The sequence below is a fragment of the Larus michahellis genome, chromosome 19, assembly GCF_964199755.1.
Source record: "Larus michahellis chromosome 19, bLarMic1.1, whole genome shotgun sequence".
Lineage (NCBI taxonomy): Eukaryota > Metazoa > Chordata > Aves > Charadriiformes > Laridae > Larus > Larus michahellis.
In genome coordinates this window covers 2,225,183-2,249,668 of record NC_133914.1, presented here as the reverse complement: position 1 = coordinate 2,249,668, position 24,486 = coordinate 2,225,183, and the positions used below count along the sequence as shown (strand labels likewise).

Genomic DNA, 24,486 nt, shown 5'->3' with positions numbered 1-24,486 from the left:
ATTGAATGAATGAATACACGGTAAATTTCAGTTTAAAGTGTGTTTCTAGCCCTGCTGACTGCTGGGCAAGGGGCAGCCCGAGCCAAGTGCCCCTGACAAGCTCCGCGTCCCCAAGGCAAGGGACGACGGATTAGGGGGGTGTCACGCATTTTGTCAGTTCAGTTGCTAACCTGAAAAATCTGGTGTTTGGGGGTGGTTTGAAATCCACTTTTCAGACAATATTAATTTCAGATCAACCTGTGCTTATTCGTCTGCCTTCAGGAGTGCTGCGAGCAGGAGCCGGCTCGGAGGCGGTGGAAATGTTCGTGCTCCCCGTGCGTTGCCAGCTCCCCCCGGGACTCCCCGAGCCCGAGCCTAAGTGGAGGGGATGGGTGTCAAGCTTTAGCTTCTCGCTATAGTTAATAAATGTCGTGTGCTTTTTACCTTCACCTGCTCCTTTCTGATTCCTCCCCTTCCACCTCCTAATACGTTCCCCAGCTACTCTGACAAAGGCGTTTTACAAGATGGATAAGTGCCGTCTCCTGTTGTAAAAACCAGCACAGCAGTGAAACTGATGGCGGGTGGCACACGGTGCCGGCAGCTGGACCCCGTGGGGGGCCCGGGAAAGCCCCTCACCCGGAGAGCGTGGGCAGCGCTGCCGCGCCGTCGTGCCGCGGTGTTGGGAAACCATCGACAAACCCAACCCTGTAATCCCTCCTTAAACACCTTGGTAATGAGAGGATTAGCCGGGGCTCCTCCGCTCGCCAGGCACAGTGGCTAAACCTGAAAAATCCCGTGCTGCCGGCGCGAATCCTGGTGCGCTCCCGCATCTCCCTGCTTACCCTCCCCACCGAGGGGCTTCGCTCGCCCTCCTCTCCCGTGCGAGGACGCTGCTCCGGTCCCGGCCGCGCCCCAGCCCCAGGACATGCCAGGCCTGAGCCTCTGTTAATTAGCAGCCCCACATCTCCCAGTCTCTCGCAAAGCCCTCTGGGGTGGTGATGGCCGGGGGGCAGCATGGGAGCACCCGTGGGCTCAGCGCTTCTGCAGGACGCCTGCGGACACATGGAGGCTCTCAAAAACCCAAAGCCACTGACCATCCCCAAACTAACCCTTCCCGCTTTGAACTATCGGCCCTCGGGAGAAGCCCCCCGGGCCCTGGTCCCCAGCAGGGTGTCCCTGGGACACGTGTCCAGCACCAGGGGCTCCCTGAGGGGACGCAGAAATGGTCCTGCTGCTGTCAGCATCTCTCCCCCCCTTGGGCTGCAGAGCTCCTGCCGTCCCCTCGCCCCGGCTGCTGCAGGACATCACCTTGCCGCAGCCCTCAGCTCCACACGCCCAGCGCTGCCGTTGTTTTTAATGAGGTACAGATTGGCTTAGGACAGAGCCAGGGACCTGGTGGCTGCGTCACCCAGGGGCAGGGGCTGCCCGGCCGGGCTGTTGAAGCAGAGGAGGGGAGCAAAGGCTGCAGCCTGGCCAGGCGGCTGCCAGACACGCAGGGAATTGATTTTGGATTGTGTTTCTGTGCAGAAGACGATATAACAATCAGATATATTTCACTTGTGGGTCTGAGTGCAGAGCTCTATTATTCATACTCTGGCTTTAAGTTATAGCCAGTTGTGTCAAATGTACCAATTCCAGCAGCTTTAATGGAGTTGGCCTCTGCGCCCCTCTCCAAGTGGCAGCTGATGTTTTCTGCCCACATCAGTTGTGTCTACGAGGGAAAAATATCAGTGCTCCCTCGGCTGTTTTTCCAGACCCTGTTAAGGGGAGGGGAGGTTTCCCAACCGTGCTGCCAGCGGGTGACACCGTGGGTGCTGCGGGTGCCTGCGTGCACGTGGCCGGGCACATGTGGTTACTGGTTTGGCCAACACACAGCGCTCCCGCGGCAGATGCACACCGTCACCATGGGGCATCGTGACCGCCCCGTGCTGCCGTGATCAAACGGGCTTTGCTCCGTCGGCCGCAGCCCGGGGAGGCCGGGCACCCCCTGCGCTCCCACAGCTGGGGGAGCAAAACCGAGCTCCGCGTGGTTCGCTGCTTTCCTTGCCCTTTGCCCACCAGTTTGCAAACTGGTGCCCTGTGCAACCTGCCACATACATGTCAGCGTGACAAGAAACAGGGCTTTACTGGGGGGCCTGGGCAGGGAGCACCCCACAGCAGGATGCTGACTTCTAGGGAGCACTCACTCATCAATGCTTTTCACATGTGCACCGTGCCGCAGCTGCCACCAGTGAAATGCCCAAATGGGTGGGAGGAAAAACCTTTAAATTCTGCTGCTAATGAGCACAAGGGCTCCCCTAAGCTGCCTGTTGCTGTGCCTTGTTCCTCTTGTCCCAGCTGTGGGGAGGCTGCAGCGCTGGGTGAGTGTTGTGTGCATGGGGATGCGGGAGGAGGGGGCTCCTGCGGGCGAGAACACCCCTCCTGAGGGGCAGCAGGGCTGGCCCGAGCCTGGGACGAGGGAAGGAGGGAGGTGGTGCTGCAGGAGACCCTCTCTTTGCCCAGAGTCCCCTCCCTCCTGCACACCACGGCGGCTGGGACCCGACCTGGGTGTCGTGTAGGGATGGGAGCGGGTCTGGAAGGAGTTGTCCCCAGCAGCTGGTGTCCCAGAGCTCCCCTGTCCCAAAGGAGGAGCCATGGGCAGCCCAGCCAGAAACGTCCATCTGGAAACTCGGCCAGAGGAGCTGTCGTGGGGAGTGGGAATGTTGGGGGGGGGTGACTGCTGGTGTCCCTGTGAACGGTCTGCCCAGCATGGGCCAGCTGGGACCGAGCCGCAGCTCCAGCATGGAGCGGGCTCAGGGCACGTTCCCACGTTCCCTGGAGGGGACCGGTCCCATCCGTGCTCCGATGCTCCCGCTGCAGCCAGGACAGGGACCCTGGGGACATTTGGTCTGTCTCCTGCTGACACTCAGAGCTTGGCCTTTGGTCCATAATTGAATCAGATGTTTTAAAACAAGCTTTGATCCCTTGGAAAAGGAAATTCTCCTGGCTGCCCCCATTGCTAGGGCGCCTGTAAACAATTGGCAATCTGCCCACTTCCTAATTTTTGTAACTAATTACCTCTCGTTATCTCACATCAGGCCAGTAGCCAGCATGTCACTAAATGATTAATACAATGCACATGGCAACACAAAACTGCATCCTTCATTCACCACCAGGATTATCCTATTTGCCCTCTTGTTATTTACCTTAATAAAATGGTGAGAAAAGCAGGAAATGCAAGAAATCAGTATCTGCTGTTGGGCAAGCAGCTGGGAAGGCGAGGGACCCATAGGGCTGGGTCAGGATGTTTTTGGGGCAGGACAATTGTCTTTGAGGAATAGATAATAAAGATTTAATACACAGAAGCCTCTAATTGGCTTGTAAATTCCTCTGACCCTCTTTCTGCATCACCAGCGCAGTCTGTGGCCCGCTGACACCCCGCAGAAGGGATTTTAAACCTAAAGAACTTGACCCAAGATGAGACAATTTCTGGAAGATGAAGGAATTTTTCTCTATTTGCTTTCTACGTTTTTTTTCACAATACTTTCTTTGATGCAGGCGGGATGCCCCAGCCGCGGGCAGCGATGGAGGGGATGTGCCAGCCCCGTGCCCGGCCCGGGGGGCAGCCAGCCCTCTCCAAGGGTGTCCTGCAGCACTTGGACCAGGGCGGGGAAAGGCTTCCTCCTGGCATGGGTGCCCACCATCCCCAAAAAGCGGATCAGAGGGAGCAGGGGGGTGGCTGAGCCCGGACACTGGAGCAACCTGTCACTGCGTGGCTTGGCGAAGCGCTGCCATCCCGGCTGGTGGCACCGCGGGACGCGGGCAGGTCTCGCTATGTGGCAGCAGCCGCTCGGTAAGCACACATGTGCCCTGGCTCCGTGAGCGCCCTGATAACGCGGCGCTAATTGTGCTGTGTGGATGATAAGACAGGATTAGTGCTCGGCCACACGGCAGCGCTGGAGCCGCGGCTCCGCTCCCCGGCGAGGCGGCCGCCATGTCCCATGGCTCTGCTATCGGCTCCGTGCACACGGCTTGTCACGGCGTGTGTGCACTGAGCCAATAAATTAAATGGTAGCGGCTTCATCAATATTAAGTTAGATGATACTCAAAAGAGCCTGAGCGGAGGCACCAAGCTCGCTTTCAAAAAAAAAAAAAAAAAGACCAGTTTGTTACCCCTGAATTTGTCCCATTCCATCTGCTCCAGCCCTCGGCAGGAGGGTCACCGTCACCACGGGAAGGTGGCAGCAGCCACCGCGGAGTGTCGGTGCTGGGGGGGAGCTTGGTGGGAGCAAACCCCAGGGGGGTGGTCGTGGGCAGGCAGGGAATGGGGCTGGGGGTGCAGGGGGCTGGGGGTGCGGGGGGCTCGGACTGGCCGGGAGCTGGCCCCAGCTCGGCCCCCAGCACCGCCCGGCTCCCCCTGCGCACAAGGGCAGGCGAGCACTTATAATAATGAGGTATTCAGCACTGACACCTTTTAATTCCCCAAGTGATTAACTTTCAGCGGATTAGAGCTAGGATGGCTATTTAATTAACAGACATGTCAAGCTTGCTTATGAGTCATTAAAAAAAACCCACCCTAGTGATTGACTTGTTAATACGGAAGAAATCAATTAAATTTTTTTTTCCCCCCTCCTCTGAAGGTTTTTTGGCTCCAGCCGAAAGGATGGAGGAAGAAAGGATGCTGGGATTCAGCTGAGCTTTATTCTTTCCAGAGGGGGTTGCAGGAGCAGCTTAACGCAGGGATTTGCAGTGTTTCCTGGGAGGCAGACACCAAACCCTGTCCCAGGGCGCAGGGGAGGACTGGAGCAGCCTCTTGACACCCAGCTGGTCGTGGGGTGCAAAGCTGCCCCATCCTCCCTTCATCCCCCCATTCTCTCCTCCGGGGCCAGATTCCAGGTGTCCCGCTGCTCTCCCACCGCCCCTTCCCAAAACCAGCCCCCCTGAACTGCCTGGCTGCGGCTTTCCCAGCCAGCCTGGGAGCTGGGAATGGCCGGAGGGGATGGGGATGGCTGAGGGGGCAGTGAGAGCAGGGGCTGGAACAGCTCCTTCGCAGCTCAAAAGCTGGGGGTGATCCTGGGGGAGGCAGGGTGAGTCCCGGGGAGGCAGCGGAGCGATGGCAGCCTCGTTAGAAACGGATCCTGCAATTTGTTGAGTTAATGATTACATTGGTGGGGGGGTTGGAATGCACAATGTCTCTTAGGCAGCAAAGGCCAGACGTGAGCAGGAGTTTTCTACTCAGGGAACAACTGATGAAGTTCGGGAGCAAAGAGGAATCAGCAGGAATTTGGGAGCTGAGGGAGGCGCAGGGGGTGGGAGCTGCAGTTGGTGCTGCCGTGGGGGTCCCGGGCTCAGCCGGGGGTTCCAGACTCGGGGGGCAGCGGCGGTGCCGGGGCTGGGGGACGTTTGAGGATTTTCGGTATCAGGGTGAGGGAGGGACAGGCATCGGGACCTTCCCCTCCCTGGGGACAACCCACAAGGGGTTAAATGCCTTTCTTATACACAATGATAAATTGCTGTCTGCAGAGCCTGACTTTATGCACAGGAACTCTGATTGCTCAAATTGTAGATTGCCTCTTGACATTAATTACTATGTAAATCTGGCAGATTAACATTGTCAGATGATGAGTGGCAAGTTTCACTTGCAGCCAGTCTCCCAGCAGCTCGGCTGTTGCAGAAGTTGCCATAGCAATTTTTCCCTCTTGGAAAAAATGGTAATAAAACACAACCAAAACAAACCAGCGTGTCCCTGTGCTCCCACCCCAGCACTGGTGCTTTCCCCGCTGTCCTCTGGTTCCTTGTTCAGACCCCATTAGGGCAGAAGATGAAGTTGCGTTTTGACCGATCAGTGGATTTAATGCTCTTCAAGTGCTCGTCTGGCTCCTCTTAGTGCTTGGTGCCCAAATGACCGTGACGGGGAAGATCATCACGGCTCCTGCACAGGGTACAGGCGGCTCCTGCTCCCCCAGCTCTCATCGGTCAGGGGTGTCGCAGAGCCCGGCGGGCGATACGGCCACCTTTGGGGGAGGCAACCTTTGGCTGCACCTCTGTGTTGGCTTGAGGAGGAGATTTGATTTTGTTATCTCAGTCTTGGAAACCAAACAGTGAAAAGAAGAAGAAAAAAAAAAAAGAAACCTAACCCTTCATTTTTCACTTGAGATGAAAGATGCATGAGCAGAATTGAGCGGGGCTGCTCACCGCGGAGTCAAGAGGCTTTGAAGGTGAGGTGCAAAGCTCACTAAATAAATTGATAGACTGCCTCAGATCTCTGGTCAGGAGCAGAACAGGCAGACAGCTTCCAAACTCACTACGTCTGGGGGTGCTTTGAACTCTTCCCCCCCCAGCCCAGTGCCCTGGCACATGTCAGACTCTGGGACTGGCAGGAGGGTCCCGGTACACCGAGGTGCTGCCAGGAGCTGCGTCCTCTCTGGTCCGAGATGTCCCTGCCAGGGCTCCCGTCGTGCCCTCTGCAGGTCACCCAGCTCCTGGGGGAGTGAAATGGGGGTGTGAAACAGGGGCCTGGGCTCAGGGACCTCCAGACCTACAGCCTTGTCCCCGTGTCCCTGGTGGGGGCTGGCCCTGCATGGCTGGGTGTCCCCAGAGAGCTTCCCCGGTGTCACCCCCTGCCCACTGGAGCAGCCGCAGCAGCTCAGGCTGTGTTTCACGGTGACGTTTATCGGTTGGGGTGTCACTCGGCAGTGCTGAGCAAGGAGCTGTTTGTCCCTGCACCTTCCCTGGTGCCGCATCCCTGGTGTGTCTGGACACCAGCAGCTCACTTTTCCCGGGGGAGGGAGCCCAGGGCCCGCTCTCGGCACAGAGGGCAGGGGATGGGGCTAAAATGTGACATCTCGTCCTTTGAGCTGCTTGTCCCTGTCCTGCTGGCAAACACGGCAGCCAGTCCCCGTCCATCCCGAGCACTGACCCTGTCCCCCGTGTCCCATCCCGGTGAGGATGTCTACGGCCGTACTGGGGGTGAGGGGCTCGATGTTTCATCGTGCCCTTCTTGGGCGCCCAGCACCTTCTCATAGGCTCGGACAAGGACCCGGCTCCCACCAGGCTGTCTGCATGCCTTCATCTTATGAACACAAACCAATCCACGAACTCCAATTACTGCAGTTGTTGAGGAGGGGCTTTGCAATTAGAGCTGGCCAGGGCTCCCCCACATCCCTGGGCTCATCGGTGCTGGGGTCACGCAGGGCTCTGACCCACCAAGCGACAACTCTGGGGCCACGGGCATCCCCAGGCAGCGATGTTCCTGCCTCAGCCCTGGTCCCAGGACCCCCCAGACCCTGCTCCGCTCCCGGCACTGAGCTCTTTGGCCGGGGATCAGCCCCGCTCGCCCAGGGAAGAGCCGGGGACAGAGCCCCACGCACCGTGTGGGGCTGGGCGGGCTCTGCAGCACCCGTTGCCCAGCGTGCCCCGAGGGACGTCGCATGACAGAGGTTGTTCGTTGCCTTTGAAAGGCAAGAATATGTTTCTCATCCATGTCATACTTCTAAAAATACCAGACGTGTCGCCCTGGCTTTCCTCTTGTGCGCTAATGACAGCTGAGGAGCGACGTCTGTATCATAATAGATGAGAAACAAATTCCTCTTTACCCCCAGAGAAGGCTGATTATTTTACTGGCAAGCTACATTAAAAAATGCCTTGTGACACAAAGTAACATTAATGTCAGGAAACGGCAGCGCGGCGCCTCCAGGGAGCCCCGCTCCTGTCACCCTGATTAAATTAGTGTGTGTCTTCCCCCCGCATCCAGCTGCCCCATCAATATTCATGCCGGAGCCGCTCCCGGGGTGTGCTGCCGGGCCAAGGCTGCTACTGCCTGATTGCGGCGATAAAACGCCGGTCGGAGATGAAGCAGCCCCAGGTACAGGATCCAGGAGCAGATCCAGGAGCAGCTGCGCGAGAGACGGTGCCGGAGCATCCCTCGCTCCAGCGCCGGGGCAGGGATGCTGCCAGACCTGCACCCCAGGGCGATGCTCCAGGGGACTCCTGCTCTCTCCAGGACGTCTTCCCGCGGCAAAAGACAATTTGCAGGGTGGAATGAAAAAATGTGCCAAACCCCATAGGTTTGACTCTGCGTTTCTCACTTCCAAAAGCCCCATCCCGGGGGGATTCACCGGGGGTCCCTGGCTGGAAACCCCCTGCCTGGAGCTGGAGCCACCACGCACCTCCCCCGCGGATGGGAGCTGCGATTCATGTCCCCTGCTTTATGTGAGGAGATAATTATGTTCTCCTGGGATTTGCAAAATTCATAGTGATAAATTTCTCCTGGGGAAGAAGGTGCAGTAACTCATGAAGAATCAAATGCCAAAATGCCAATAAGGAAAGGCCGGAAAGAGCTTTAATTGCCAATGAATCAGTGTCATCCCGGGTTTCCAAAGGCATCACCACTTCTCCAGCCCCGTTGGCAGCCCCGCCCGAGGTGTCCCCTCGGATGGGACACTGGCCCTGCAGCCCCAGCCATGGCTCACGGGCGGCTCGGGCTGGGCTCTGTGCTGCAGAGGGGGGTTCATAAATCCGTGGTTTGGGGTCCCTCTCTCCGCACCCCGCCCTGGGAGCGCAGCCCCGAGGTCCAGCCGTTTCTCCACGGTTCAGCTGTGCACGGTTCAAGGCCGTAACTTCTCCCGCACTTACTAGCAGCATCTCCGTATATCTCCATGAAAGGAAAAGCACAGACTAAATAGGCCCCAGGGAGCCGGCAGATATACTGCCGGCATTACCAGCTGCTGGGAGTGCTGCTAATGGGAGATAATTATTCCATAACTCTGCTCGCTGCTGCAGCCGGGCTGGTTAACGAGAGAGAACGGGCCTGGGGTGATTTAAGGAGCTGTGAAGGGGCTGCCCTTGTGCTGGGCTGCCTGGAGGGGCTGCCCTGCACCTGGCTTTGTGCTCGCGGGAGCTGCAGCCCACCCGAAGCATCGGCGTGTCCCAGGTGATGCCAGCTGCATCCTCGGGTTAGATCTGACTTGCAAGAGGACGAGGGCAGACAGTAACAGTTCATTTCGGGGTTTCCCTCCCTCCAGGTCAGTGCCCTGTTCTGGTGGTTTGTTTTGGCCGGTAGCTGTGAATGGGGAGTCTCAATGCTCGGGCGCGGGTATGGATTCACTCTGTATCCCCACCACCCGCTCTCCTCGGGGTAACGTGGGTGACGGCAGCAGGATTTGCCCCCGGCAATGCCCAGAGATGGCGGTTTCATTTGAGATAAGCTTGTTCAGTAATTGCCTGGTCCCAGCTCACAGCTCCGTGCGTGTGTCCGAGCGGCTGTTGGGCATCGCACCGGTTACATCCAGGTGGGGATTCTGCTGAGGGACCTGAGTGTGGCAGCGGGCACTGGCCCAGCTGGGCACATGCTCCCTGGCAAGTGCTGGCCCTGCTCCTAATTGCCCCAGTCCCCCCCCCCCCCCCCAGCTAGCTGTCCTGCCAGCCCCCCCCCCCAGCCCGGTGGTCAGTGTGGTTAACAACCTTTTTAAAAATTAACTCCCTGGGAACACGTTATTCCAGGATTCCAGCCATTAAGGGCTTGTTAATATTTATGAAATAATTAATAGATGCACCTACGTTCTTTAATAACTCATTTAAAATGGTGCTACGAAATGCGATCTGCTCGGAGGAGGTAACGGGCGTTCTGCAATAGAGTAGCTTAGAGCATGGCGGGGCTGTTAATTATGGATTAAACACACACATATATATTACACAAAGTTATGAAAAAATAAAGGCATTTGGTTTAAGAAGTAATGAGGCAAGTTCTGCTCTCTGGAGACCTGTTTTAAAGAGCTGCCTGGCTTTGCAGCTCTGCTCTAAGGGAAAATATCTACGGGGGGGACCCAGCGTCGTCGTAGTGGGGTTTTCCTCCTTGTGGGTGTAGCCCGTGCTCACCGTCACCGAGGTGGGTGTCGGGACAGGCAGGGCTCCCCGTGGGGCTCCGCTGAGGCTGCCCAGTGCCGCCTGCGCACACACACAAAGCTTTTCAGGAGCTTTTTCCGCCGCCAGCTCCTCTCCGTTGGCAGGAGATGCTGCGTTACCCCCGGGACCCGCGTGCGGCCGCCCCCACGCGTGGGCTGAGGGTCTCGGGAGCCGCGGTGCGCCCGGGCTGGAGGCACTGGCGGTGAGCGCACGCACGTACTGCTACCCAAACAATGAGCTATACTTTCGATTTTCCAAAAGATTATGTTTTCATCTTAAAAGATGTTGTCTCCCGCTTTTTGACCTGAACAAAGTGAAAGATAATAGAATCCAGATGAAATATATATCTATATTAATCTTACACAGAGAGAGCCTTCTCTGAGCTTCCAGGTGCTGCAGCGGGAGTGGATCCAGCGGGTAATCAAAGGGCCACCTTTCGCTGAGCAATTTCCACTCTGCTTTAACAGGATTAAGTGCCGCTGTGGGATGCGCCCACCCCCAGCGCGCAGCCCACAGGCGCAGGAGCAGCCTGCCCGGCCAGGAACGACGCTGGAAAACTTCGAGGGTGCATTTTCCCTAACACACGGCCACGGGGGAACGTGGGTGTATGTGTGACCTGCCACCTACGGCTGGCCGAAGGTGACAGTGGGGTCTGAAGGCAGCTCTGCCTCCAGGCTGGGGCGCGGGTGACGCTGGGCTGAGGAGGGTGACGCTGTCTCAGCACTGGGATGGGGACTTTCAAAGTGGGTTTTGGCAGCAGAGGAAGCCGTCGGGAGCTCGGTGGGGGCCGTCCCCTCCCCAGCCCCAGCTGGGCTAGATGCTAACCCCCTCCTGTCCAGGAGAGAGGATTCATGTTCCTTTGTATCTTTGCGGGTTCTTCCTGCAATTTGCGTTTCAAAGCATCTCCCGCCCATCCTACCTGTGCAGAGCGCGTCCTCCTGGACAGGCCATCCTGCAGGTGCTCCTGTCCTCACTGCGGCACGTGGCCGAGGCGAGGGGGACCCGGTGCCCAGCGCAGGCACAGCTCCCTGCAGGGCCAGCACTGGCCCGGAGAAGAGCCGGGCACAGAGGTGGCGAGTCCGGCCAGCAGCGAGCTGCAGCCGCCTCCTTCAGCGGCTGGGAGGGGGAGAAATTGGATTCAGAGGCAGCAAATGCAGTTCCCCAGAATGGATGTACATTTTCATTATACTTATACGCTGAGTAATTGGTGGTAATACAAGAGATATGGGCAGTATCATTACAGACCAGGCTGTGCTGGAGATGTATTATCATCATCTGTCATTATCTGGGCTTCCTTGTGGCTGCTAAAATTGTAGAACATGATTTTAATAACCCTGGAAGGCAAGAATCATTTTTCTTTTGTCACTTAACAACTTGGCCTCATTCACTGATACCTTTAAATACGGAGGGGGGGATTAATTTCTAGTGCAATAAATGCAGACCTGGTTGTTTTCTCTTCTCTTCCTTCGCAAAGGTGCCCCAGGGAAGCCTGACAGCTTTCAAGGAAATTGCAGATACCGGGGGGAGGACGCCAGCACGGCGCAGGGTGCACAGGAACACTCGGCAGCGGATGATGCTGATGGCGGTGCCGGCCCTGGGGTCCTGAGCTCTCCCGGCTGCGGCAGCGTGTCCCTGGGCAGAGCAGCGGCTGGAAAGCACGGCGTCAGCCTCGGAGGTGCTTCCCAGGCTCAGCTGAGCAGGCTCCAGTTTGCAGCAGGACCATTGCAGGTGCACGGAGCATCCCCAGAGTTGCTTCAGCTGCTCAGGGCAGCACAAAGACCTGTGGGACCGCCCCCCCCCGGCACCGCAGATGTGTCCCCAGAGAGCTGCCCTTCCTGAGCCTGGGGACACAGCTCCGGCCAGCAGCCCAGAGCGGGGAGTGGTGGCAGAGCCCCCAGGTTGCTGACTCCTCGGGGCCACCACCCTGAGCTGAGCCCCCTGGGAAAACAGGCAGAAGGAAGCATGCCAAGGGGAGAGGGAAGAGAGGTCTGCGGGGAGACTGGCCCGGCATCGCCTCCGACTTCCTCTGCTGCAGACTAGCAGCAGAGTGGATTGAAGGGGAAAGACCTTAATCCGTCTTGTCAGAAAAGCCTAGTGAAGTTAATTGGAATTTGTAGAAAACAAGCCAGCCTGGGCGTGTGACAACAGTAGTGGAGGTGACGTCCCTGGCACGCTGCTCCTAGGATAAAACCTGCCCTGCAGCAGGGAGGGGGTGTCCCTGCCTGCTCTGTACCTCCGGGCCCTGTCCCCATGCCCGGAGCACTTAGCCACGGTGACGTGCGCCAGGCTGCACGGGGTGCCGCGGTGCCAGGGGTTCCCCAGCACGGACAGTCCGGGCGCCCCGACCCCTCGGTCCCCTCTCACAGGGCACAAATGTGCCACTTCTTGGGAGCGGGAGGAGCTGTGTCACCCCTCACCCATGTGGATGCCGTCGGGGTTCACGAGTTTGAGGGTGTTTCATTTGTCGCTCCTCCTGGCTGTGGAAAAAGCCAGCAGCAGGAGAGGGACAAATCAAATTACAAGCCAGGTAATGAAAATAATGGGGAATAAAGTACTTTTGGAGGCTGCTTGGTTGGATTCCTATTTCCGTGTGTCACTGGATTTAAATTGGTGATGTTTATAGCCCTCGAGAAGCAGTCATTTAATTGCCCTTTGTCATTAGCTGCAGCTCAATTGACCATGAACTTCTCGCTCTTGCAGACCTGAGCGTTTGGCTGATGAGAGGCGGCCGGCTCCGAGCCGGGCTCCAGCCCCGGCTGCTCCCACCCCCGGTGCTCCGGCACCCGAAGCGACGCAGGGGTCCGGCCCCGGGGCAGCACCTTGCAGCTCATCCCAGGGTAAAGCGGGTGGGGGATGCTGGGGGTCCTCCCGCAGAGCGCAGCCAGGATGGTGCATTTATACAGCGGTGGATCTGTTGGGAGGGTTTTGCCCCGTTTCCGTGCAATGGTCCAGCTGCTCCGACAGCGAGCGGCTGCCGGGGCTAACAGCCTCCGCTTGCAACTATTGACTCTGAGTAAATAATCTCCAGATATATCTTTCTCCCGATAAAAGCTGATTTTTTCTATTATTGTCAGGGGTGTTTATTAGAGCAGAAAAATAATAGTGCTGTGCTCGCAGCCTGATTGCCGGGAAGTGTCAGGAGTCGGCCGTGCAGCCCTGGCAGCTGGGATCAAACGTGCCGCTTGGCGCTGCAGGCGGGGGTGGGGGGGGGAGGCACAAAAATCCCCCTGCCCGGCTGGTTTGATGAGGGGCGGCGTCGAAGGGAAATTTCTTTTCAGCAATGGCAGAGGGAGAAGACGATCTGCACACCTGAGCTCCGGAGCTTCTCAGCAAAAAGGAGTGGGAATTTCCAGGAGTGCCGGGGGGGAGAGGGGCTGGCACGGGGCTCAGCCATTGGGCACAGGGAGCTTCCTCTGCTGCAGGGACCTGGGCGACGCAGACGATAATTTAGGGACATGCAAGTTTTATGTGGTCCCAGGGCAGGTCTCTCTCCCTCTCGCCCATCCACCCGAAGGACGGTTCTCCCATGCTGGAGCTGCGTCCTTTTGGCGTCTTGCAGATTAGAGATGAATGATGGCAGGCAGCCCCTCTCACCCCGTCCTCCCCCTCTCCGTGCCCACCAGGGACTCCCCAGATCCCTGCAACGCAGAAAATTAATCCTCCTGCCTCATTAATTACGGTAATGTGTCAGGAGCCGTGTTCAAGGTCAGGCTCTCAGCCCCCTGTAATCAATTCTCTCCAATGTGCAGCCGCGGTGCTGGGGGGGAGCTGGGCAGCGGCGGTGGCACGTGGTGGGGATGAGCACTGTGGGCATCCCGGGTGCCATCCCTGGTGCCAGGGACTGGATGACCGGAGGCTGTGGACACAGGAGAGTCCCGGCCAGGCTGCCCTCCCCAGGGTGGCTCCGTGCTGGGCTCCCGATGTCCCCTCTTGTCCCCCTGTGCTACCATCCCCAGCCGAGGGTCTCCTGCAGCGCGGCGGGGCCAGGAGCCCTCTGCTTCCTCCCCATTGCCGACAGCTGACCAAGGTGGTTTGTTTGAATTAATCGTGTTGGGCAGCAATTAAACAGCTCTCCTCATCCATTAGAGACTGCAGCAGGTTTTACGCTCAGATCTTGCATCTTACATGACTGACAATATTTTATTTTTTTTAGGGAATGAAAAGAAGAAAAGGAAAATCTCTTTAGGGAGGCCGGTTCTTGCTGACAGCTGAGCTGATACAAGCCGGTAACGTACTTTATTGTGCTTAATAGCAATGATCCGCCCGGCAGGGATTAAATGAGAGGCGCTGATAACGCGCCTGAGAAATGGAGGCAGCTGACAGCCCCCGGCAGTTAACGTGGGGAGCGGTGGGAGAGCGGTGCTGGTCAGGGGGGCTCCACCAGCCCTGCGGCCCCTGGCCCCCGGGATGCCGTGGCAGCGGCGGGTGTCTCAGCAGCAGCCAGGCACATGGGGGTCCCGCTGACCCCCCACCCCGTGTCATGCTCAGAGCCTGGCGGGAGCCTCGGCAGGGAATGGAGCCGCTTCACACCCCCCCGGTGACGGGCCCGCTCTGCCCCAGGTGGTGGCAGGGTCAGCGGTGCCTCTGGGCGCAGGAGGGTCCGTGCTGCGGTGCCAGGGAGGGTGCGGGTCTGTCCCTACCTGTCACCTCCAGTGCTACCTGTGGGTTGCAACCAGCGCTGCCCGGGGGGTCTGGCGGTGCTGGCGGGCTGCTGCCCAGTGCCACCAGTCCCTGTCCCATGCGCTGCAATCCGGGAAAAGCCCCGCAGCTGCTTCCCCTTTCCACCTTCCCACTCGTCGGGTGGCCTCAGGCGGGGGGGGGCTCTTGCGCCACGGGCTGGGCGCCCACTGCCCCACCACTCACCCCGAAACGTGCCTCATCCGGGCTGTGAGCACCCACCCTCCCTCCAAACCGTGCTCCCCATTCTGGCCCACGCCGTGGCCCCCTGTCACCCCTCTGCACTGCCACAGCCTCATCCCGCGGGACCCTCCGTCACCCAGCCAGCGCTCTCATGCCCGGACAGCCCCCACCCACCGTGTTCTCCTGCCCCAGCCCCTCCAAAGCCCCTCCACCGCGCTGGCTGGGACTCCGGCACCCTGCCTCTTGTCCCCCTGTCCCATCCCCGGGGTGGGATCTGTGCGTTTGCGAGAGTGACTCAGAGCCGAAGGGGAACCGAGAGCACGTTCATGGGGGCACATCTGCTCCATCCCTGATCTCAGGGGGAGGCTTGGAGCCTCCTTGGGGAAAAACCCTTTCCCTGGGGAGCACGGGAGAGCTGAGCCTGGGGCAGGGTGCGCTGGGGTGGGATGCTCGGTCCCTCTGCGCACCGGGACACGGTGTCCCACCATGTCAGGGCGCAGTGGTGGGTGGGGGCGGGAAGGGAACCACTTGTTTGTGTCCAGCTGGGTGTTTGCAGCTCTGCCTGCCCTCCGGTTCCCACGGAGATGCCCACGTCGCCATGGCTACCCGCGGATATTCCTGCTCCGGCTGGTAAACAGCCTGCAAGCTGCGCGCTTCCGTCCCAAAATACTGGGGGTTGCTACACCTCAGGGAAATGGTGCAAGGGCAGCTCCCCCACCCCAGCCCAGCAGCTGTGGGAATCGGCTCCGTGCCCCAGCCCGGGGAGCTGTGCCCCCACACAGCCCCGGTGACCAGTCCGGCCCGCTCCAGGCCCTGGGCAGGGAAGGTTTGGGGGAAAAAACCTTTGCCCGGACTGTTGGGGCTGCGAGGTGGCTAGCTGCAGCCCTGGGCCATCTCCCTCTGGCCGGCAGCCGGGCTCTGCGGGAAGCAATGCTGGGAGCTTGTGTTCCCTGGGATGCTCCCCTGTGGCCACCCTGCCTCCTGGGGGATGTCGGCGGGGTGGGGGGGCTGCTCTGGCCCCACGGTTGTTTGCAGCATTGGGTTGCGTGAGCACTGATTAACGCGCCGCCGGAGGCGAAACGCGTGCTACAAATCCCGTAGTAAACAGCCGTTTGCACAACAGCCGCCCCCGTTGCGAAGGCTACGAGTGCGGCGCGGGTTGGGCAATCCCCTGTTTACCCCCATGCTCCAGTCCCGTCCCACGGGACACGGGGTTCCCCGGCCGGGGCTGCGGTGCCAGCCTGGCACGGGTGGGCAGAGCTGCCTGCGTCCCGGCAGGGAGCCCCCCGGGGCAGGGCCCTGGGCAAGGGGCTGCTGGAAAAACCTGGGTTAATGGTTGGCACGGGGAGGTACCAGTGGGAAGGTCGAGTCTTGGGTTGCCCTTGGGGTGACTCATGGTCCCCTCACGCTGGGCCAAGCTGGACTATGTGGTGTGAACACGGACAACTTGGGTCAGACGGGGCTTCGCAGGGCAGCTCTCTCCCTGGGCCAGGCTTTGGGAGACAGCCCAGCCAGGGGCAGCGGTGCTGTCCCCGGGCACCGGGCGGGGGGCTGGCGAGCGTATCCTGGGAGAGGAATGAAGCTCAGAGGGACGAGGATGGGGGGATGAGCCCAGTCCCCCCACGGAGAGTGCCCGGCGAGGACCCCGGCGCAGGCTGGGGGATGTGAGCTGTGCCCAGGCGGCATCACGCTGCGCTGGCAGCCATGGCTGGGTCCCACATGCCCCAGCCGTGTCCCCCTGCCCTGTCCCCCTGCCCAGCCCCGTGGTCCCAGGGCAGTCGCAGCAAGGAGCCGCCCGTGCCACGTCCTGGCTGTGCCACGTCCCGGCTGCTGGAGCAGGCAGGGTGGGAGGCCGGGCGCTGCTCCCGCCGCTGGATGCGTGCGTGCCGCTGGGCTTTCCTTCCTGCAGCGAGCGAGGCGGTCGCAGCCTTCAGGGAAGTGTTTTGCAATCACCTTCTTCAGAGAGTCACAGCAATTAACGGCACTGGTTTTGAGGAACTAACGGTGAAAGCAGCATGTTAGCAAACGGGCTGAGCACGGCGAGCCGCCGGCAGCCGGAGGCTGGCGCTCGGAGCGGACGGTGAGCAGCGGCCGGACACACCGGGCGCCGAGGAGAGGTAGAGATGGAGGCGAGGTAGGGATGGTGCTGGGGTAGGGATGGGTTGCACGGTGCTTGGGTCCGGCTGAGCCCCTCGTCTGTGGCTGTGCCCTGTCTCCTGCCTGGGACAGCCGCACGTGCCCGGTGCTTGGAGGTGGCTGCTCCCCCATTTCCCACACTTGGGTCCCTCATCTGCCTCCGCAGGTCAGCTCGGGGGGGAGAGGAGCTGTGGGCACCCAGAGCCGGGCGCAGCGTAGGCAGCTCCTCCTGGGGCAAGTGCCCGGCAGTGACGAGGACGCAGCTGGGACCAGCCCAGGGCAGAGGATGAGCCGATGGCAGGGCAGGGCAGAGGCAGACACCGCTCCCGGGGCCATGCCCACCAGCAGGCGGGGGGGGCAGCGGGAGGGGACAGCAGAAGGGGGGGCACAGGCAGGACCCCACGTCTCTGGCCAGCCCCGCTGTGCTGCCGTCATTCATTCGTTGCCTTCTTTCAGCTGATCAGCTCTGACACCCCAAGCCCCAGCACGAGCCCTCCCTGAAACCGCAAATCCCTGCCCGGCAGAGGCTGAAGGCACCTGAGATAAAATCAGCCTGCGGCCAGCCATGGGGCAATGCGCCCCAGGATGGGCGTGCGTGGGGCCGAGCGCCGGCGGCAGGCTGTGCCCGAGGGGCCCCCGCCGCGGCCCCTCACCGCCGCGCTTTTCCACACCGGTGCCTGCAGCAGCGTGGGCTGCCGAGCCTGGGGGCGGAGGTGTCAGCGGCGCAGAAGGGCTGCAGGGGAGAGGCTGCCTCTGATGGCAAAAGGACATTTTGCTCCAGGAAGCGTTGGTGACAGTGGCAGCACGGCTCTTCCAGCCCGCCTCGTCCCCAGCCCCTTCCTGACCTGCCGGGACGAGCTGCTCTCTCCATTCCAGGTGATGCCAAAGCCACGGAGGAGACCATGGCCAGGCACGGTGCCGGGACACCCTTCCTGCTGCGGCTCTCCCTGCTCCTGCTCCTCCACCCGGGCGGTGAGTGGGGTCCATCCCGCCCTGCAGCCATGTGCCCCGCACTGTCCCTGTGCACCTAGCGCCCGTCCCTCCTGCCCGGACCGGCCGTGGCCGCAGCATGCCGGGGCTGCTGCGGGCGGGTGGGAGCGGCGGCGGCGGCACGGCTGGCACTGGCAGGATGGGGCCTGGCGTGTGCCAGCAGGCTTGCCCAACGCCCGCTCTTCCTCTCCGGCAGCTGGGGGGCCCGTCTCAGGGAAGAGACACTCATCCCTCCGTCCTGCCTGGGTGCTAACACACTGAGATGGCTTTGTCATAGCCATGCCCTGGATGTGACGCATTTTTCCTGCCTGCAGGGACCCTGGGCTGTGCCTCGGTAGCCGTGGGCTCACCCATTGTGCCCCTGGGCTCGGCCGTCACGGCATCCTGCACCATCCAGAGCGAGCTCTGCCGTGGCTTGGAGCAGGGGAAGGTCCGAATCACCTGGATGCTGGACAATGAGCCCATGGCTGGGAGCCAGCGCCGGGGCCCGGGTGGCACCGAGGTGTCCAACCTCACCCTGCCCCAGTTCAACCGCACGCAGGCCAAGCTGTGGTGCTGGGTGGAGTGGAACGGGACCAAGCAGCGCGTTGGCATGGCCGAGATCAGGGCGGGCTGTAAGTCTGCTGCTGCTGTGGGTCACCCGTGTGCGCACGCGTGCACCGCACCGAGGTGCAGCCTGGCACCGGGGTTTGCACGTCTCCTCCTCGAGACGCGTGTCTGCCCCGGGCAAGCTGCGCAAAGCCGCTGGGACAGGAGCAGCGGCTGGGGCCGATGGCTGATGGCGGCTGTTGCGGGGCTGTGCCCAGCCACGTCCCGGCACACCGGTGGCCTGCGGGCAGGCTGCGGGGCCGGGCAGGTTTGGGGAGCAGTGGCGTGGCAGCGGGGCTCTGCGCTGCTGGGCACAGAGCGGGCTGCGGCTCCTGCACAGCCAGGACGGGTGCTTCGCTCAGGCTCTTCCCCACCGCTCTCTCCCAGACCCGCCTGCGAAGCCCTTCAACCTCAGCTGCATCCTGACCCTCAGCGACTACGGGCTGACGTGCCAGTGGCAGCAGGGAGCCGACAGCCACCTCCCCACCAGCGTCGCGCTGAAGTGTGCCGGGTAAGCCTCGGGGGGTGACACGGTCCCCGGTGACTGGCCCCCGGGCCACCTCTCCTGGCCTTGACCCCCTGCCAAACTACATGGCAAGCCTCGTCCTCTGCCGGAGGGACCCCCGAGCCCACTCCTCTCGCTGCCACAGGAGCAGAGCCCAGGCGGTGACAGGCTGCACCCCGCAAGGTGACCGCAGCCACTGCACGGTGCCGCGGCGGCTGCTCCAGCTCTACCGGCAAATGGAGATCTGGGTGTCCGCCACCAACGCGCTGGGCACGGCCGAGTCGGAGCATCTCTACATTGACCCCATGGACGTCGGTGAGTGACGGCCAGAGCCACCCGCCTTGTGCAGAGGTCAGGGGCCAGGGAAGCTCATCAGCAGTGAGAGAGGGGCATTAGAGTGCCATTAAAGCACATCGGGCTTTTAGGTCATATTTTACGGGCGGGTTCCCGTGATAAATGGCTTGCTGGGATGAATAGGTGCCAAAACAGCATTACAGACTGAGCAGCATGTGCTGGCGGGTTATGAGCCGTCAGTTGACCTGCTGCACTCTACAACTCTCTCCAGCAATTGATTACCCATTTATTCAGAAGGTCTATTAATAATACATCCAGCTCCTATAAACTATTTATAAAAGGAACCTTTCCCAGATGATGTGACTCGTCCTCCCCGCTCTGGACCTGGGGAAGGGCTGCCCATGAACAGCTGAGCCCTCCCACAGCCGCGCTGGGCTCTTGACCCTGGGCAGACCCAGATGTGCGGCTTTCCTGGTCGTGTACCAGACTCCGGGTCCGCGTCCCGCGGGATCTGTTTTTCCCGCGTAGGCGTTAACCCTGCCTGGAGCCGAGGCTGCAGAGCAGTGCTGGAGCCGTGCTCCTGAGCATCGCTCTGTGTCCCGTGCAGGGGCACACGCTGGCTCCCATCCCTTGCCACAAGCTGTTCTCCTCAATGTTTCAGGGCGGTTTCTCCCCATCCCTTGCCCCTCACCTCAGGCAGCCCAGCACCTCGGCCACGGCTCGTGGCTTTAACAGCTGCATGTGAGGCCATGGCCCAATGCACCACCCGCCGTGGCACCTTTCCAGCTCTCTCCCCTGCTCTTTTTCCAGCCAAGCTGGACCCCCCGGCCCTGCAGAGTATCCAGTCCATCCCATTCCAGACCGACTGCATTGCCCTGGCCTGGGAGGTGGCGCGGAGCAATGCGTACATGGAGCTGCAGTGCGAGCTGCGCTACCGGGCGGCCGAGGACCCTGCGTGGGCTCTGGTGAGTGCTGCTGGGGCAGTGGGACCGGGGAGGGTGAGCAGCAGCTGGGACCCTCCCCCTGCTCCGAGCTCTGCCAGGTTTCCTGCCTGCCTTCTGCACCCCGAGCACTTCCAGGCACAGGTCGGAGTCCCCAGTTCCCTCTCAGGCTTGGGCACCAGAGGAGGGATGCAGCACCAGCATCTTTCCCACCGTGCCATCGCAGCGGCCTCTTGCCCACAAACAGCCCATCCCGCTCGGGCTGTGTACTGAGACCGCCATGTCTCATCACACCTGTGTGACCCCCCCTTGCCCAGAGCTGCCCTGTGCAGGGGAGGAGGAGTTTGCCCCAATCCTTGCTGCTCTGCTCACGCTGGCCCAGACCCATGCCCAGGGGGACAGGGCTGCCCTCATGCAGGGCAGGGCTGTGGGGCCGGACCCTGCAATGCGTCCTGAGCCCGTCTGGAGCAGGACCCGCCGTGTCCCTCCTCGGAGAGGGAAGATGGCAACGGGAACGGCAGGGTGCCTGCGTGGGAGGGGGATGGCAAAGTGCCCCCTCGCATGCCCTGTGCAGCACCCACACCGGGGCTGGCCCCTGCTGGTCCTCCCTCTGGTGCCACCAGGTCACCGGCATCGTCGGCCAGGCCGGCACCACACAGCACTGCGGCTTCCTCTTCGGCACGCGGTACCACTTCCAGATGCGGTGCCGGCGGAGCTCGGCACGGGGCTACTGGAGCGAGTGGAGCCCAGGCAGGAACTACACCACCCATGAGAAAGGTGGGTGCGGAAGCACCGGGGGGTTCCCTCTGCACGGCCAGGTGGCACAGCAGCGGTGGCATGGCCACGCTCTCCCCCTTCTCCGGTTGCAGCCCCCACGGGGAAGCTGGACGCGTGGTGGAGCACTCGGCTGGCAGGGGCGGGCGGGCGGCTGGAGGTGCAGCTGCGCTGGAAGGTGAGCGCGGGCGGGCGGTGGGGGCTTGGGGGCTACCGGGGGATCGCCCTGGGGATGGAGCATCCCCGTGGGGACCGAGCATCCCCGCACACCCTGCCTGCGCCCAGGCCCCACGGCGGCGGGAGGCAAATGGGAGAGTGCTGGGGTACCGCGTCACCCTGAGCCCCCGGAGGAGGGGCAGGGACCCCCCTACCGTCTGCAACACCACCCACACCCAGTGCAACTTCTCCGTGCCGGCGGGGACCAGGAGGGTCTATCTCTCAGTCTACAATGCCGCCGGCGAGTCGGCAGTGACCGAGGTCGTCCTCCTGGAGAGGAAAGGTGAGGGCAGTGCAAACCTCCCGCGCCTGAAACCTCCGCGCACCCCCCTGGGGCTCTGCCACTCCCCCGGCAGCTCCACGAGGTCTCAAACTGGGTGCTGCTCCCTCGCCCCACTGTGGGGGAGGCACCTCCCTGGGTGCGCAGCCGGGGGGGCCCGCGCAGGCTGCCTGTGGGGCACAGAGCCAGGGCGAGGAGCAGGGCAGGCTCCAGGCAGCGGCCGGGGGGCTGAGGGGGGTGATGCAGCAGGGATGCTCCCCTCTCCCGTCATCCCGGCTGGTTGTCCCCACGCAGGTCAGCCCCTGGCCAGGCTCTGGGCTGTGCCCGGGGGCGAGCGCAGCCTCTGGGTGTGCTGGGAGAGCCCGCCAGCCCCGGTGGCCGCCTATATCCTGGAGTGGCAGCGGGTGTCCTCGGAGCCCGGGCGCTGCAGTGCCTGCTGGCAGATGGAGCGTGACGGGGCGGCCACCACAGCCCTCATCCGGGGTAAGCCGGGGCTGCCGGGGGTCCCTGCCCTCGTGGTCGGCTGTGCAGGGGGGGCTGTACCAGGGGATGGGCACTCCTCTTGCGCCCGCATCCATGGCTCACAGCCTGGCTGCCCCAGGACCAACCCCTGCCCCGAGCCTGCTCCATACCCTCCCTGCTCGCTCTGGGTACAGCATGGGGCAAGTGGCTGGTGCCATGGGGCAGGCATAGGGCAGCCAGGGGGTCTCGGCAGCCAGAGCCCCGAGCCCCTGGCCCCGCCTCTGCTCTCTGTTGCAGATGGCATCGAGCCTTTCCAGCAGTACAACATCTCGGTGTACCCCCTCTACAAGGACGCCATAGGGCTGCCCGTCCACACCGCAGCCTACTCCAAGCAGAAGGGTACGTGTGCTCCTGGGGGCTCACCCCACACCACCAAACCTTTGCCTTTCACAAAGGAGAGCCAGCCTTCCCGCCACGTACCCCTCCCTCTGGGACTGTGCAGAAGAGCTCAGCCCACTGGGCTGGATCTTGGCTGGTCTCCGAAGGTGCTCTCGGCTGGACCGAGCCCCACAGGGACACAGCGTGGGGCAGGGCCTGACACTCACACCTCAGGAGTGGGACTCGCCACTCAGCGCATCCCCCCGCTGGTCCCCCACCCCGAGGCAGCGGTTCTGCACAGCGCCCGGTCGCTTGTCCTGTTTCAGCACCATCCTACGCCCCGAAGCTCCACCTGAAGAGCATCAGCAAGTCTGGCGCCGAGCTGTGCTGGGACCCAGTGCCGGTTGAGATGCAGAATGGCTTTATTACCAGCTACACCATCTTTTGGGCCAACAGCACCGCAGAAGTGTCCAGTGAGTCCTGCCTGCGTCACCGCCGGCCCTGCCCTCCACCCCACTGCCGTGTGTTGGGTGGGAACGACAGCAGACACCGTGCCCTCCTCAGAGAGGGTCAGGAGGGGTGTGTGGGTCCCATAGGGGATCCCCTGCCAGCAGAGACCCAAGGGGCCGTGCAGGTGAGGGGCACCCACAGAGCAGCCCCCACCATGCCAACAGCCCCTGTGTTTCCCAGGTGCCACTGTGAATCCCTCCCTCAGCTCTTTTGTCATTCGGGAGCTGAAGCCATCGACCCTGTACAAAGTGCACATCATGGCATCCACGGCAGCCGGCAGCACCAACGGCACCAGCCTGACCCTGGTGACCATGGTGCTAGGTGAGGGGCGTACGGACGGGAAGGGACCCGCCAGACCCTGGGTCCTGCCTCGCGGCACAGTGCTGCCAGAGGTGTCCCACCGTGTTCCGCCTGTGACCCTCTTCCCTGCCCTCTTTCCAGATGACATTGAAATCCAGTTTCTCTTCCTGACCCTCGCCCTAATCTTTGTCCTGCTCATACTTTTGCTCATCTGCTTCCAGAAGAACGGGCGGTGAGTACCGAGAGCCACCACAGGCTGGACCGGCCCTGCACCAGGCTGGGCTGCCTGCAGAATCCCTGTCCCCAGCAGCTGTGGTGGCCCTGGCCACAGCCCAGCTGCCAGAGGGATGGGGTGGCTGTGGGGAACAGCAGCATCCTGCTGTGAGCATCATGGGAGCAAGACCAGCCCCCAGGGCCACCAGTTTCAGGCGCCGTCACTGAGTCTCCTTGTCCTGTGGCTGCCAGGGTGAAGCAGCAGTTCTGGCCCAACGTCCCTGACCCCGCCAACAGCAGCCTGGGCAAGTGGGTGCCGGTAGAGCTGCAGCAGGTGAGATCTGGATGGCTGCTCCCCCCGGCCGCTGCTCCCCACCTGGGCACAAGGCCACGCTGAGAAGGGGAACGGGAGCACGGGAAGCATCCCTCATGTGCTGCCCGATGCGGGGAAGAAGAGGGGACGCACCCTGCAGACAGGCCGTGACACACAGCCGTTTTTCCAGGAACATCTGCAGGTCCCCGGCACGAGGGAGCCCGGCCTGGCCACCATTTCTACCGTCACAGTGCTGGAAAGGGCCACCTGGGGCAAGGAGCCCACCGCCGAGCCTGCCAGCCCCTTTCCCGCCATGCCCCAACCCTACGTGCAGCAGGAGGGATTGGGCAGGCCGGGCCGTGGCTGGGCGGCAGCGGAGCCGCACCGGGGCCCCGGCGGGAGCGGGGAGACCGTCCAGTATGCGCGGGTGGTGGGCGATGGGTACAAGGGCCAGCAGCACGCCCCGCCGCGCCTCTACCTGCGCTCCAGCTCCAGCCAGCCCCTGCTCCCCGAGCCCAGCCCCAGCCCCAAGCCCTACCAGAACCTCTGGTTCCACCGGGCCACCCCTCACGGCTGCCCGGGGGACGGGGGCTGCCCCGAGGAGCTGCTCGCCACCTTCCCCCTGCTGCAGGGCCTCCGCATCAGCGGGGCCGAGGAGCTCCAGGACTGCCGGACGTTTTAGTGCCGGGGGCCGGTCAGCGCCCGCGGACCCAGCCTCGGGCCTCCCCCGCGGCCTGCAGGCGGCCCGGGCCGAGCCTAGGCCTGGGGGCCCGGCTCCCTCCGCCCGTGCTATGTGCGTTCCCTCCCGCCCCTCCTCTCCTCTCCAGCAATAAACGGGGACGCGCTGAGAAGGGCCCGGGACGCC

General features: G+C 61.9%; 1 protein-coding gene and 1 long non-coding RNA gene across 6 annotated transcripts; both read left to right on the top strand.

Moving 5' to 3' along the window:
- Positions 1–8,834: 8,834 nt before the first annotated feature.
- Positions 8,835–12,731, top strand: LOC141733230 (uncharacterized). Its single transcript, XR_012584243.1, has 3 exons — positions 8,835–8,981; positions 10,329–10,500; positions 11,336–12,731. It is a non-coding gene; the product is annotated as an uncharacterized LOC141733230 (long non-coding RNA).
- A 3,973-nt stretch (positions 12,732–16,704) lies between these two features.
- CSF3R (colony stimulating factor 3 receptor) lies at positions 16,705–24,470 on the top strand. 5 transcript variants are annotated; one of them, XM_074562932.1, is made up of 16 exons: positions 16,705–16,838; positions 17,734–17,829; positions 18,162–18,461; positions 18,823–18,946; positions 19,086–19,255; positions 20,045–20,199; positions 20,799–20,952; positions 21,045–21,127; positions 21,235–21,448; positions 21,740–21,928; positions 22,205–22,306; positions 22,612–22,758; positions 22,976–23,116; positions 23,237–23,327; positions 23,561–23,642; positions 23,812–24,470. In XM_074562932.1, exons 2-16 carry the CDS (start codon positions 17,760–17,762, stop codon positions 24,301–24,303), a joined length of 2,514 nt encoding a protein of 837 aa, XP_074419033.1. In that variant the 5' UTR covers positions 16,705–16,838; positions 17,734–17,759; the 3' UTR covers positions 24,304–24,470. The 5 variants fall into 5 exon arrangements, with proteins under 5 accessions (XP_074419033.1, XP_074419030.1, XP_074419032.1 ...); XM_074562931.1 differs by having other exon boundaries at positions 16,721–16,855; positions 23,812–24,468; XM_074562929.1 differs by having other exon boundaries at positions 16,716–16,838; positions 21,740–22,306; positions 23,812–24,440.
- The last annotated feature ends 16 nt before the right edge of the window (positions 24,471–24,486 follow it).

What these genes read in the sequence shown, in the direction of transcription:
- CSF3R (XM_074562929.1), top strand. Translation starts at nt 17,760, where the DNA reads ATGGCCAGGCACGGTGCCGGGACACCCTTCCTGCTGCGGCTCTCCCTG. An exon ending in AGGACCCTGCGTGGGCTCTG is followed by an intron (nt 20,200 to 20,798) that starts GTGAGTGCTGCT and finishes TGGTGCCACCAG; the next exon opens with GTCACCGGCATCGTCGGCCA. An exon ending in CCTGGTGACCATGGTGCTAG is followed by an intron (nt 23,117 to 23,236) that starts GTGAGGGGCGTA and finishes CCCTCTTTCCAG; the next exon opens with ATGACATTGAAATCCAGTTT.